At 31.7% G+C, this 16,020-nt stretch overlaps 1 protein-coding gene across 1 annotated transcript; it reads left to right on the plus strand.

Moving 5' to 3' along the window:
• The first annotated feature begins 5,238 nt into the window (after nucleotides 1-5,238).
• Nucleotides 5,239-6,792, plus strand: LOC149220965 (aspartic proteinase nepenthesin-2-like). Its single transcript, XM_089387267.1, has 2 exons — nucleotides 5,239-5,401; nucleotides 5,576-6,792. The coding sequence occupies exons 1-2, from the start codon at nucleotides 5,239-5,241 to the stop codon at nucleotides 6,790-6,792; spliced, it is 1,380 nt and encodes a 459-aa protein (XP_089243393.1).
• Nucleotides 6,793-16,020: the final 9,228 nt, after the last annotated feature.

Consider the following 16,020-nt stretch of genomic DNA (forward strand, 5'->3'; position numbering starts at 1 on the left):
TTTGCATAAAAATGAGGCTTGGGATCTGGTGGAATTGTTGGCTAGAAGGAAACACATTGTGAGGAAATGGGTGTTTAAGAAGAAGATGAATGCAGAAGGCAAGGTGGAGAAATACAAAGCTTGGTTGGGAGCAAAAGGTTATTCCCAGGTGACGGGAATTGATTTTGGTGATATTTTCATCTCCTGTTGCTAAGGTAGATTCTATTAGATTACTTTTATCTATTGTTGTTGCTTTTGATTTTGAGGTAGAACATATGGATGTGAAGACAACATTTCTTCACAGGGATCTGGAAGAAGAGATCTACAGGAACCAACATGAAGGCTTTGAGGTGAAGGGTAAGAAATAACTACTATGCAAGTTAAAAATGTCTTTGTATGGGTTAAAACAGTCACCAAGGATGTGGTATCATAAATTTGATACATTTCAAACATGTCATTTACAAAATTCCTTCCCATCAGAAATGAAGGCTTAAAAAAAGAATAGGAGGCAAGCCCCTAAGCAAAGGGGATGGCTGTTTCCTAATAACTCAGAAGATGAGAAAGGAAAGGACGAAGAAAATTCACCAAATTCTGAGCCATAGCCTCATTTTGATGGTAAATAAAATGATGAAGAAGGGGGCAAATCTATATTAGCAGTTGTAACTCATAAGCTTATTGAATCAATAGAAATCACGATACCATAGGAACAAAAAGTGGAGATGCCCATGGAAAAGGACTCAAGTGGCATAAAGAGATCTCATGTATTTGAGAGTTTGGACTCAAACAAAGAGATCCTCCCATAGACAAATAGAAATCAACTAGCAATAATAACAACTGCTCCAAATAAAGGACTCAAGTGGCGTAAAGAGATCTCATGTATTTGAGAGTTTGGACTCAAACAAAGAGATCCTCCCATAGACAAATAGAAATCAACTAGCAATAATAACAACTGCTCCAAATCAAGAAGTGTGGTGGAAGGTGGAGAAAAAGATGGAAAAAAGGGAAAATTAAGTGATTTCTATCACACTTAATCATGTAAACTCTTTGTAATTCTTTTTATATTCTTTTGTGCATCAGTTGTAAGGCCTATATGATGTCATGCCTTCAACAATTTTCAAAATGTATTTTTTTTCCTTGGTTTCCAAGTTGAATAAATTACCACTTTTTTCTTCGAAAAAAAATTATAACCTTTAACTTTAAAAACGAATATTTATTTTTCAATATTATTGAAAAATGGTTTTTCAAACATTTGATAACTTGAATATCTTATTGTAGCCTTTGGGTCATGTGGATAGCTTCCTCATATTTTTTTGTCATAATTTTTTGATGCAGTTGCAATATTTATGCCATGAATTTCATATATTTCTAACGTGTTTCTCATTGTTAAGCTTCAGAGGAAAACCAACCAAAATCAAAATCTTTGAAAATAGCTCATACTCACATAAATAACAATGTATTTACCACTAGTTACTACCCACCATAATTTAAGCAAGTATCCCATAAAAAAGGATAGAAATAAGATGTAAATAAATATACTCACTAGGAGTTATTGTAGTAAAATTTAAATATGCCCACTTACTGGTGGATACTACCCACCAAAATTTATGCAAGTCCTTTCACCTTAGGTGGTGATTGATTTTTCCATTTCACATATCAAATGTAAATAACATATTTAGCACTAGTTACTACCCACCATATTTTAAGCATGTATCCCATAAAAAAGGATAGGAATAAGATGTAAATAAATATAAATATACTCACTAGAAGTTATTGCAGTACAAATTTAAATGTGCAGACCTACTAGTAGATACTCTGCACCAAAATTTATGCAAGTCCTTTAACCTTAGGTGGTAATTGGTTTTTCCATTTCATATATCAATTTGCAATATTTTTTTAAAGCCAAGATTACTCCAATGGGAAGCCTATCCTTCTAGACTTACTATGATGGGCCATGGTGTCCCCTTGTGGGATTTATATAGAAGCAAATCCAAGATCCACTATGATGGGCCATGGTGTCCTGTCATGGGATTTGAAATTGAGTGGAATCTCTCATCCCAAGAGGAGATATATCAATTTGCATTTTTTATGAAAGCATAATTTCCACCTAACCTATAGGGACAAAGCTGCCCTACAACACTTGTTTAGAAAAGTATTTCATTACAAATTAATGTTTTTATTAATAAATTATAAAAATATTCATATAAAATATATTAATGTTAAAATCTAATAATATAATTTTTCACTTTTTCACTTCAATTATATTAAAATAATATAATATAATTTTACTGTTAACTTTCTAATTGTAATTGTAATTTTATTTTAAATGTAAGGTACGTTTATTAGGTTACACAAGTTTACTAGTTTTACCTAGGTTACTAGGTTTAGGTCAACTATGGTCACCATGGTTGAAAGTCAACCATAATCAAACATGAAAAACCATGGTTTAGTAAGTTAAACTAGGTTTACTAAGTTTACCAAGTCAACCATTGTCAACTATAACGGACTCTAGTCACCATGGTCACTATTGATCAACTATAATCAATCATGATCAACCATAGCCATCTCTAGTCAACCTTAGTCATCATAGTTAACCTTGAAAAACCATGGTTGACACATGTTTTACCATACCTTACATCACCAACAATGGTCAACCAAGGTCGCCATTGTTGAACATGATCAACCATGGCCATCCATTTCAACATGGATAACCATAATCTATTCTAGGAAATCATGTTCACCCATTTTTAAACCATATTCACCCATAGTTAAGTCATGGTTGACCAAATTAGATCAAGGTTAACTAAGGTTGACCATAGTCAACAATGTCAATCTAAGGCGACCATGATCAAACATGGGCAACCATAGTCAACCATGGTCAACTATAGTAAAATATGGATAGCATGGTTGACTATCATTCACTATGGTTGGCCATAGTTATGACCATAATTAACTATGGTTACCATGGTCAGCCATGGTCACCCATAGTTGACTTTGGTTCCCATGATTGACGTAGTCAGCCATGGTGAACAATTGTAAACCTTGGTCAACCATGATTATCCATGGTTATCTCTCGCCAACCATAGTGAGCCTTTGTTAGACATAATCAACCATGGTCATCTCTAGTCAAGCCTAGTTATCCATCATGAATGCAATCAACCATAGACTTAGCTAGCCATAATTAACCATAGCTAATGAAAATCAACCATGGTTATCTTTTGTCAACCATAGTCAACCTTTATTAGTCATAATCATCCATGGACATCTCTAGTCAACCATAGTCAACCTTTGAAACCCATGGTCAATCCAAGAGCAACCATGCTCATCATAACAAACCATGGTCAACCATAGTTTGAGTGGTCAACTATGCTCAACCAAGGTCCCATGGTGAAACATGGTTAACCATGGCCACACATTCTCAACATGGACAACCATAATGTGTGATAAAAAGTATGGTCAACCATGTTCAACCATGGTTAATCATGATCATCCGTAACTAACACACTAAACCATAGTCAAACATGGTCAAACATGAACAACCATGGCCAACCATGATCAAACATGAATAACCATGGTCAACCATAGTCAATTATGATCTATCATAGTCAACTATAGTTATATATAGACAATCATAGTCATCCATAGCCATAACTCAACATATCTAACCAGAGTCAATGGTAGTCAACCATAGTCTCCTAATCCTTCCTACTCACATAAGTTGTAAAGTAGCACAACCATATTAGTATATGTGTTAGATATATGGGGATAAGTGTAATTTTCCACCTTTTATATGTCATTTGGCATATGAAAATTGCACAAGTGTTTACTCTTGAAAGGTCATAAGTTCAAACCTTGAGGGGTGATATAGTATATCCCTTCATAGACTTAAGAGTCAAATTGTTGTGTGGAGGTGAGCCCTTTATTCCAGAAACAAGAAGGTCTCATAAACTGATTTGGTATCAAGTTTGGCCAAACCTTAATTTTTTTAATGCTTATTATTATTAACTAATATGATTATAATTGTGTTAATTTTATATTAAATTATTAAAATTAGATAACTTTTAGTCAAATATCAAATTTGAACATTTAAACCTCTATTCAACTCCTATAATTAGCTTTTATCCTTAATTTTTTGAATAAAATTTAATAACAACTAAACATCATGCAAACCAACTAATATACTAAAAAACCCTACAAACTAATATAATTGTGTTAATTTTATATTAAATAAAAACAATTATTTATCAAAACAATGATATATTATTATTAGAATTATAGTAGCTCTAATCAATTTGAACTGAAACTTGAATATCTATTCAACCCCATCATTAGCTCTTATCTTATCCTTAATTTTTGCAATAAAATTTGAATATAAAACTTCATAAAAACTACATCATACCAACCAACTAATATAGATAGAAAGCAACTAATATACCACTCATAATCATAAAAAGTCAACGGTCATACTAACCAACTATTATACATAGAAACCCACTAATATACAACTCATAACCAACTATTATACATAGAAACCAACTAATATACGACTCATAACCAAATTCATTTGAATTGCAATCAACTCCAAAAAGGATTAAGTTAATGTGGATATCTATTAAACTTCCATAATTATTAGCTTATTAAAATAGAATTTGAAAGTAAGACTTAACAGGGTTATTTCAGGTGGCGTGGTTTTCCTTGATAACAGTGATGTGTCAACTGACATTCGCGGATAGCAGCCAGAGATGACTGTCCTCACTGTTGGTTTGACAAACTGAGTTTGATAGGTTTTTTCACCTTTTGAAAAAAAAGAAAGAAAGAAAAAGAAAAAAAAGAAAAGAAAAAGAGTTGACGTCGTACCGACGGAATAATATAAATAGAAACCAACCCATTTGGAATTGCAATCACCTCCGCAAAACAAGCTAGGGTGTATAAAAGTTTAGAGCGAATCGTACCTGTGCAGGTTTGATTCTACAGAGAATCGGGCGGATGAATCTTACATCCTGTCGTGTGGATCTCCTGGATCCGAGTAACGCAGAAATATATGGAATTGGTTACAATTTCCATATGACATTCAGCGAGAAGCTCCGAGAGTATTGACTTCTGGAATGCAGAAATATCTGTGATTCCAACGAAGAAAGTTGGGATGTGTTTCAATTCGAACTTCTCGGAGAATCTCAAGCCCGTCGCCATGTATATAAATACGGTTACGATAATGCAGTCATCAATAACGTCGCAGTATTCGTTCCTGCGTTATCAGTCACCATGGGCGCAGAACCCAGCGATAATTTCCGTGCTGTGTTGAGCGTAGCGGTCGTTGCTTTATATGCGGGAATTAGCGGGGCATACGCCGAGACGAGCAACAACCAGAGTTACTCTATCAGAATAAATCTGATACGCAGAGAATCGCCGCTCAGTCCACTCAAGCGTAAGAAGAAAATTTTAAGGATGGAATTTTATTTTTAAAGTTTAATAGGGGTCATCAATTTGTTACCATAGTGTTTAAATTTTTTGACATAATTTTTATCATACTTAGAAAAAAAATTTGTTTAAAACATCTAAAAAACATACTAATATTAATCCCTAGAATTTACCTTGGCAGAATATCGAAGACTTTCCACTACTGACCTGCTGTGCCAAGCAATTGAACGAAGCAACAACAGGCTGCAGAGATACCAATCTTTCATTACCAATGCGACCCGTTACGGGCACTCCAAGAGTTACTACAGTCCAGTGAATTATGACGACGGGGAATTCTTGATGCAGGTCGCAATGGGATCCCCCAATCCGCAGAATCTGAATTTCATCGCCGACACGGGTAGCGATTTGACCTGGACACAGTGCCTACCCTGTCAATCTTGTATTCCACAGAATTACCCGCTGTACGATCCTTCCCGCTCCTCGGATAATAAGAACATTTCTTGCTTCAGCAATTTTTGCACAGTTGTGAGCGGAAATTGCGATGATCTGGCAAATTGCTACTATACCTATGGGTATGGAGACCATTCGTCTACTGCCGGCAACTTGTCTTTCGACACGTTTACACTTCCAGTTGCAGGGACGCCCAATTGGGCACGCTTTCAGCAAATTGCCTTCGGGTGCGGTCGCACGCAGGACGGTGACTTCAGCAATTCGACCGGCATAGTGGGTCTGGGAAGAGGCCCAATATCCTTTGTTAACCAAATTAGATCCCACATTGACAGCACATTCTCCTACTGTTTAGGATCCATATATAATTCCACCCAAGTAAGTCCTTTGTTTCTTGGAAAAGGAGCCCTAGATTCTTTCCCTAGGGTTATCCCTCTCATTTACAATTTATTTTTCCCAACCTTCTACTACCTCAACCTCACTGGAATCAGCGTGGGGGGCAAACCAGTGCCCATTCCGCAGGGCACATTCGACATTCAATTCGATGGCAATGGAGGCGTTTTCATTGATTCTGGAACGACATTAACCTATTTGCAGGAGCAGGCATACGACCCTCTTCTAGATGCTCTGCGATCCAACATTCGAGGCGAGCCAGTTAATGCCAGTGCAGCCATAGGTCTTGATTTCTGCTACAAATCTACGCCTCAGCTCGAGCTTCCAGATATAACGTTTTACTTTGATGGCAATGTGCCATATACGCTGCCTGTGCAAAATGCGTTCATATTCGCATATCAAGCCCCCGATGAATTAGCTTGCCTTGCCATGAAATCTGCAGGGCCTCCAGGTTCGTCAGGGGTTTTAGGAAACATTCAGCAGCAGAATTTCCACACAACCTACGATCTGGCCAACAACAAGTTCTCTTTTAGTCCGAAAGACTGTGCTTCCATGTAATGCAGAATTGTATTTCGGTGACAGAGTCTTCTTTGATTTTATTTTGATTGCTGATTTACCAAATATTTGGCAATTAGATGGACATTGGCACTGTGTTTTCATGTAGAACTGTATTATTTCGGTGGCAGAGGCTTTGAGCTTATCTCAATTTCTGATTAGTCAGAGTATTTGACAATAAAAAAGATAGGGGCCAGGTCAAAGAATTGAATGCACCCTAATTACTAAATATTCTGCAAATCAACAATTGCAATAAAGATGACCTCAGAGCAGCTATATCATGTGTAGCTGGCAGATTGTTTTTTATTTAGTATTTGAATAAGAACTTATTTTGGTGGGAGGGGCCTTGAGCTTATCTCAATTTCTGATTTCTCAATTATTTCTGATATGGGCAGGGTCAAATAATTGAAACTCACCTTAATTGCCAAATATTCTGCAAATCAACCATTGAAATGAAGATGACCTCAGAGCAGCTATATCATGTATAACTAGTAGATTGCTTTTTATTTAGTATTTGAATAAGAACATTTCAAATTTTTGAGATTTATATTGTTTTGAGATTAAATCACAAAAATTTTAATAAACTAATATATTTCATTGGTATCTTGTTTTTTATTTAAAATTTGAATAAAAACATTAGTTCTCTGATTTCAAATTTTTGGATTTATATTATTTTAAAATAAAATCATAAATTTTTAATCAACTAATATAATTCATCTTTAATTTCAAATTTTTGGAATTTATATTGTTTTTTAAATTAAATCATAAAGTTTTTAATTAACTAATATAATTCATCATCTAGTTAATGTAAAATAAACCTTACAATTCAATTGCTCCCAAAAATATTATTCTTGTTATTAAAATTACACACTTTATCCCATTATCTAACTGCCTTGATTTATATAAAACAAAATAAAATAAATATATATATATATATATATATATATATATATATATATATAAAATTCTGAATGCATTTTGTTTTTGTTTGTTTAATACATCTTGACGATGAGTATAATTAACCCACCTTATCCAACCAACTGCCCTAAATTTAATATCATATTGACACTAAGTATACTTCACTGAGGGAATATTTTTATGTCAAAAAGTGATTATATTTGGATAGATATATAATTACTATAATATCAATTATTATATTTAATATAATTATTTTATATCTAAAATAATTATATTTAATATAATTATTTTATAAATATTACAAATAGTGGAGTTATAATTTGTTTTTTGAGATTTTAGTCTATTATTTGAAAAAATGAATTATTCTTAGAGGTGAAAAATAAAAAATATAATTTTTTGAAATGTTTTATAAAATAAAATAAATTAAAATATATATTTTTAAAATAATTATGTTGTATAAAAAAAAGTTGAATTATTTTATTTTGAATATTTATTTTATTTTATTATTAAATATAAATATTTGTTGTATAAAACTGATATTGGAATATATATAAGATTGAAAATAAAGTTTTATTCGGAAAATTTATAGTTTTCTTTTATATAGTATTTATTATTAATTTTTTTTTAGGAAATTTATTGTTTTAATATATATGGAAAACAAATCATTATAATCTAACACAAATTTATATAAAAATGCTATATAAAAATGTTAAGTATATATGTAGCTAAATACATTACATAACAAATTATAAATAATAATCATTATGTTATAAATGGGTCAAAAATAATAAGCACAAATTAATTTGATAAAATGATAAAAAATTGAATATTATTGATTATTATTTAATTAATTTAATTTATTATATAATAGTTTATTTATTATATGTTTTTGGAGAATTTTCTTAGAATTGAATAAAGATTGATTTAAATTATAATATAAATTTTGACTCAAATTTTAAAACATTTTAAATAAATATTAATAAAATTATTTAATATTAAATAATAAATTGCCCAGGAGACTTTGGATTCACGGTGAATGGGTGCATTGTTAAGGCATTCTTTGTGATAGGTCACCGGTTCAAATCCCCCATGGGTACTTAGGTTAGTCTAATAGATAAAAAAAAAAATTATTAAATAATAAATTAATTATAAAATTAAATTGTTAATTAAATAGTAAATAGTAAATTAATTTAATAAAATGTTAAAAAAATATATGATTCAAGTGATTATTATTCATTTTATCAATTTTTTTTTTTAATTATATAATAAAATTATTTTAATCAAATAACAAAAAAAATTTAAAATTATATATATATATATATATATATATATATATATATTAACTATCTAATTTTAGCCGGGTTAGGCCTTAATGTAATGGCTACCAGTGAACCACTTCTAAAAAAAATTAACTATTTAATTTTATTTATTAGAAAAATATATTTAAATAATTAAAATATAATTTAGTGTTTAACGTCTTGTCTAAAAAAATTATTTGTTTAAAGTACAATCTGACTAGATACACGCGAAGGTTGGAAATGAATACAGGAATCTCATCACTCATTGACTACATTGCAATACTGTCCTATTATAGGTAAAATAAAATATATGATATATATTGAATAATACAATATTAAAATTGTATTAATAATATGGTTAGAAATGGGTTAAAATTTAAATTTAAATTATGTTATTGTATTTAGAGGAGTTTTATAGTTGTCCCGCTTATAACCACATTAAATCTCAGTTTTACAATCTTTGTTACAATACTCACTTTTCTAGCCTTTTAAAAAGTCACAATTATAGTGAGCTCGGGAGGTTTCTCTCCAAGCTTTTTGAGTATAGGAATAAAATCTTATATCAAAATAAATAATTTGTTTAGGTCCGATAGACAAAGTTTGGCCTCAGCGAACCTTAACCACCATCATCATCATTATCATGTGAAATGTTGAAGTGTGTAAATTTCTCTCTCTCTATAATAATGATATAAAAGTAAAAATAGGAAAAATAATTTAAATTTTTTATTAATAATATTATAGAGAATTTAAAAAAAAAAAAAATTATAGTATCACATTAAAATAAATTTAAACAATAATGATTTTTATGTGTAACAGTAATATTTCAAAATATATAATTAAAAATCATATAAAAATTTAATATATTTAATTAACAAAAATTTAATTCAAAGAAAAATATTTTTAAATATAAAAAATAAATATTTAAATTTAATTAAAAATATATAAAAATTCAATATTATAATTTTATTTTCTTTAAATTTATTTATTTATCTATATATATTACTAAAGTTATACATATCACATGAAAAAATTATAAAACATGTCAAAGAATCTATATATAAAGTGTGTCAAAATTTTAATAAAATTAAAAATAAAAATATTTTAATATTTAAAAAGGTGAAATTAATATAAATATAAATAATATTATTAAGCATTAGTATAAAGTCATTTTAATTTTGGATTTACCAATCTTCTAGAAGAATCAAATTTCTTGAAGTATATTTTTTTTTCAAATTTTACATTTAAAACAAAATTTGCATTTTGGGAAATTTAATCTCTCTCAAAATTTAGTAAATCCAAAATTAAGATAAATCTATACTAATATAAAAAAAAAAAAGTAAATTTAATGTAAAAAAGTTAAAATATTATAATTTATTAATAGTTAAATATAATCAACTTATTTAATAAGTAAAATTAAAATGATATTAGTTATATAACCAAAAATAAATAAAATTAACAAATAACATTTTAATATAAATAAGAAATCAACTTAATTGAAATATATTATACAATATTAGCAAATTGCTTGGCAAAATTTTGCCAAAATGATTTTAAAATATATATTATTATGTAAATTTAGATGAAATTTTAGATATGATCCATATTGTAACCCCCTAGAGACAACCCGATAAGAAGTCAACGCTTAGAAAATCCACACAATTCTTTCAAAGATTTATGCATTTTGCTCACATTAAACAAATATGTATACATTTTGCTTGTTACTTTTGCTCAGAGACAAACCCCTTCAGTGAAATGTGATTTGACTCTTTGGAGAATTGATAAGGAACTTCAAATGGCCTGCAAATTTGTGGTTACAACCTTTAGTTAACATTGTAGTATGGTGAGAATAATTGCACAGAATACAAGATGAGATGTACATAACTAAATAGAATTTATACACCAGATCTCAAGTAGAAAGCATGGAATGGAAGAGAACAGAATGTAGAAACTATGTAGCGCTTCATTAAGGTTTCCTACATAAAAATTTATAGGTATCTTAACTATTCACACATCATTGATAAATTTGTTTATAAAAAGAAACCAACATCTACATTACATGAGTTTCAAAAGAAGAACTACACAACACAATAATTACAAAGAAAGAGAACACATACTACTACCATCAAACATTTGGAATCACTTGAAACTTCTTCATTAGTCTCCCAAAAGGGGACATGCACGTTACACATCAAAATTTCTAAGAACCAGTCTCTAAGACCAAAAATTTGAACCCCCTCGATGAGTTCTTATATGTCCTTTTGAAGAAACGATCATCCTTAAAAATAGTTACAATTAAATTTTAGAATATACAACTATCTATTTACCCAACAGTTCCATTGTCCAGTTGTCTTAGTTGTCTAACTATTCTCTAACTAAAACTAACACATCATTACAAAATAAAAAGGCCACATGCTTAAATATTCACATGGGTAGTAGAACTCGCACTTTGGGGCCTAGTAACTAGATCTTCGACTTCAACTAATGCCTGTTGAAGTAGAGTTTCACATATTTCCCAAAGATTTTTGTCTCGGATTGGACACTTAGCCATCCTTCGGAACGTAACCTGTAGCTCTAACAACCTGGTATAATAGGGTGTTGATTCAAATAAAGTATTCATCAACCACAACAAATAGAATTCCCTTTATAGGAAGTTGACCACGGTCTTTCCTTTCAACACTACAGTCTTTTCCATGGTTAAATCCAACTTGCATTTTGTAGTTGTCAGTTATTTTTCATAGGCTTCCCATTTCATTAAACTTTCATCCATGTTCTAACATCCTGGTAATCCAACTCTTGGCCCTAATCAAACCTAGACTCAAAGGCAACAACAAAATTTTTTATTGCTTCTAATTTGATTTCAGTTTGAATACACGTGTTATGTTTCTCAATGCTTATAGTGATTTCTATAATAAGCTCAACCTTATCAATAATATGTATTATTTTAAATTTTTTTGTTGATTTCTCATTTAGAAATTTGATGATCTTCATAGCTCTTTGTTCCTCTTTCTGCATTTATTTTTTGCATGAGTTCACCTCCTCAGCAACAGTGGAAATTTCATCCCTCTCTTTGGCAACAACTTTAAAATACCTCTAAGTGGAATGCATTTGTTGCATTATATCATCCTAAATGACCTGTCTGACATTAATTTAGGACATATTTCCCTTCAATCTGCTCCTCAACTCCTTGGTCTCTGTTAGGTCCCTATAATACTAGTGATTCCCTCATTACTATTGTCATTGTATCCCTTATTGTTATTATTATGCCCCATAGAATCCCATTATTGCTATTTTTGTGCCTTTATATTATTATTGTTAGATCGGCTTGGTTATATTGTGACCCCTTAGACTCCTATATATAGAAAGGAGGGTTTTTCATTTGTATCATCCAAGAATTGTTCATTTGTGTAATGTAAAGGAGGTTTCCCCCTCGAAGAGGCTAAATTCTAAGGCATTGTTCTATCTTTTCTATCTTTTGTGAGCTGGTTTCATAACATTTGGTATCAGAGCTTTGGATTCTAGGATTTTGCTGCTCCAGACAGGTCATCGTGGAAGTATCGCTATAACTTTTTTTCAGCGACATTTTAGAAGTGAAAAAGAACCCATTTGAGAAGAAAACGTGTTGAACCTCGCATATGAATTTCAGATCCTATCTTGCTATATGTTCAAAGATATAATCTGAGGAAGTTAGGTTTTTTGCAGACCCTCGAATTACATTTCAAACAAGTCACCTTGGGAAAATTGTCATAACTTTCTCTCTAAGCATCAGATTGAATTTTTGTAAGAAGTTGCAGAAAGAGGACAGGATGTAGTTTCTTGGGTACCTTTTCCAAAACCTAAGGTGGAAACAATGACCCACGGCACATTGTACAAGTTCTCTCTACTGAACAAGTCTATACTGAGGTCATCATGGGAGATTTGGCATAACTCTTCATTGGAGAATCAAATATTGATCAGACTTGCGGGGTTAGAAAGATTACTTAGAGGGTTACTGAAGGAAGTAATTTTAGACCTGGGAGATCCAAAATTACAGAGATACATCAAATTCAATATCAAGCTCCTACAAAGTGAAAAAAGGTGTGTAGTTTTTTTTAAATTATTGCATAAGCTTGGTTTGAAAAATTAGTTTGAAGGAATTCAAAGGGCATAGTGAAACATTATGATCAATAATTGATGCCCCAAAGAAAGAAAATGGAAACACCTAGTAAGCAACCTGAAAGCTCTAGCATGACTCATGAAGAAGAGGAAGAAATGCAACATGATATATTAAAATTATGAGACCAAGTGCAACAAATTTCACTCGCACAAAATGTAACAAAAAATAAGATGGATGGTTTCAGGAAAGACATATAAGCTAAGATGGATGGTTTAAAGAAAGTCATGGAAGCTAAGATGGATGGTTTAAAGAAATGCGTAGAAGCTAAGATGAATGACGTGGAAGCTAAGATGGATGGAGTGGAAGCTAAGATGGACGGCATGGAAGCTAAGATGGATGGTGTGGAAGCTAAGATGGATGATTTAAAGACAAATTTGAAGACAAACATGGAAGATTTGAAGATAGATTTGACAAAGTTTTTACAAGAAATTCTTACTAATGGTGAAAGGGTAGTAAAGGAAACTCATGATGAGGACAAAATAAATGTTAATCATGATTTCATAAACTCTAACATTGGATTGAAGAACCACCATGTTCCAAAGATCGATATGAGAAATTTTGAAGGCAAGGATCCCAGAACATGGATACTACAGATGGAGCAAGTTTTCAATCTCCATAATGTGCAAAACACACAAAACGTATGCATTGCAACTTTATATTTGGAACCAAATCAGTTTGTATGGTTTCGATGGCTTTGCTCTCATAAACAAATTGTCACTTGGGCTATTTTTACAAATGAAATGATAACACATTATGAGGTTAAAAAAAGAAACACTTTTTTTAGCCAATTGATAAATATCAAACAAAAGGGTTCAATAATGGAGCACATTGAGGACATCCAAAAATTGAATATAAGGGTAAAAGATATTCCAGAGGAGCATAGGATTGATGTGTTCATAGGGACTTTAAAAGATAACATCTAACATGAGGTTCACCTTTGGGAACCAGATTCATTAGAGAAGGCATTCAGGTTGGCAAGAAAAATGGAAAGCAGAATTATGGCAACAAGGAAGCCTACCACTCACAATCATAAAGATGGAAGTGTTGCTACCCCTAGCCATCCACAACCTATAAGGTTGACACCACAAAAATTGGAAGAGAAAAGAGAAAAAGGGATTTGTTACAGTTGTGATAGCAGATACACTAAAAGTCATAGGTGTGCCGAGAAGAAATTATTTTACATATATTGTGAAGAGGAGGAAGAAAAGGAACAAGAAACGTCAAAAGAATAGGATATACACCAAGAACAAACCCTAGAAAAAGATGAAATTAATCCGACCATATCTTGTAATGCATTGGATAGAATTACCACTCCTCAAACTATTAAGATAGAAGGGCATATCAAGAAGAAAAAGGTAATAGTGTTGATTGATTCGGGAAGTACCCATAATTTTATTCATTGTAAGATAGCCAAGGAATTGAATTGCTTCCTATATCCAGCACCAGAGTGTCAAGTGATGGTTGCAAGTGGGGGAACCATAAATTTCTCAGGAAAGTGCCATAATATCAAGCTATCCATGGGAGCATATGTATTGAATAGCCCAATGCTTTCCATTCCAATGGGTGGCGTTGATGTTGTACTAGGAGTCCAATGGCTACAATCCTTGGGTACAATAGCTTTTAATTTTCAAGAAATTTTCATGAAATTCTATGGAGAAGGAAAGGAAGTTGAATTAAGGGGTATCGCAGGGAAACCAGGGAAGATAATCAGATCTAACGAAATGACAAAGCTTCTAAAGAAAGAACAATGAGGTATTTTTGCACAATTATGTTCACTAGAGCTTCCCACATCGAAATCATCCATTTCTCCAGATCTCCAAAACGTCTTAGACAATCATTCTAAGGTATTTGAGACTCCCAAAGGCCTCCCACCTATTCATGATCATGATCATGCTATCAATTTAATTCCAAGAAGTGTTCCTCCAAACATCAGGCCTTACAGATATCCTTATGTGCAAAAGAGTGAAATTGAACGTATGGTTGCAGAAATGCTAGAGGCTGGTATAATTCAACTTAGTCAAAGTTCTTTCTCTGCTCCAGTAGTATTGGTTCACAAGAAGGATGGATCATGGCGCATGTGTCCAAATTATAGGGAGCTCAACAAGCTCACTATTAAAGATAAATTTTCCATTCCTGTCATTAATGAATTATTGGATGAATTGCATGGATCAATTTATTTCACCAAGTTGGATCTTCGTTCAGGATATCATCAAATAATAATGAAGACTGAAGACATTCCAAAAAACATAATTTAGAACTCATGAGGGTCAATATGAATTTTTGGTCATGCCTTTTGGCCTTAGTAATACACCTTTTACATTTCAAGGTTTGATGAATTCCATTTTCAAACCCTTAGAAAATTTGTGTTAATATTTTTTGATGATATACTAATCTATAGCAAGTCTTAGAAGGATCATGTCCAACATGTTGACATGGTTCTCAAACTATTGGAGGGGAAACAATTATATGAAAAAATCTCCAATGTTTCTTTGGAGTACAAAAGGTGGAATATCTAGGTCATATTGTATCTCATGAAGGTGTTAAGGTAGACCCTAGCAAAATTAAAACCATTAAGGAATGGAAAATCCCCACATCCATAAAGCATTTACTAGGATTTCTCAGGTTGATAGGGTATTATCGCAAGTTTGTTAAGAATTATGGGAGAATAGCATCACCTCTAACAACATTATTGAAGAAAGATGCATTCTCATGGACTCCAGAAGCAACAAAGGCCTTTGATCATCTTAAATAGGCAATGTGCCAAGCACCAGTCTTAGCTACACTGGACTTCACAAAAACCTTTATTGTGGAATGTGATGCATCAGGGAATGGAATTGGTGTTGTCTTAATGCAAGAAGAAAT

Source organism: Pinus tabuliformis, chromosome Q (genome assembly GCF_031772625.1).
Source record: "Pinus tabuliformis cultivar Carrire ecotype Pingquan chromosome Q, CPIR1, whole genome shotgun sequence".
In the NCBI taxonomy this organism is placed as follows: domain Eukaryota; kingdom Viridiplantae; phylum Streptophyta; class Pinopsida; order Pinales; family Pinaceae; genus Pinus; species Pinus tabuliformis.

Coding starts and splice junctions, on each gene's coding strand:
- LOC149220965 (XM_089387267.1), top strand. CDS start 5,239: ATGGGCGCAGAACCCAGCGATAATTTCCGTGCTGTGTTGAGCGTAGCG. Junction 5,402..5,575: donor GCCGCTCAGTCCACTCAAGC/GTAAGAAGAAAA, acceptor TTACCTTGGCAG/AATATCGAAGACTTTCCACT.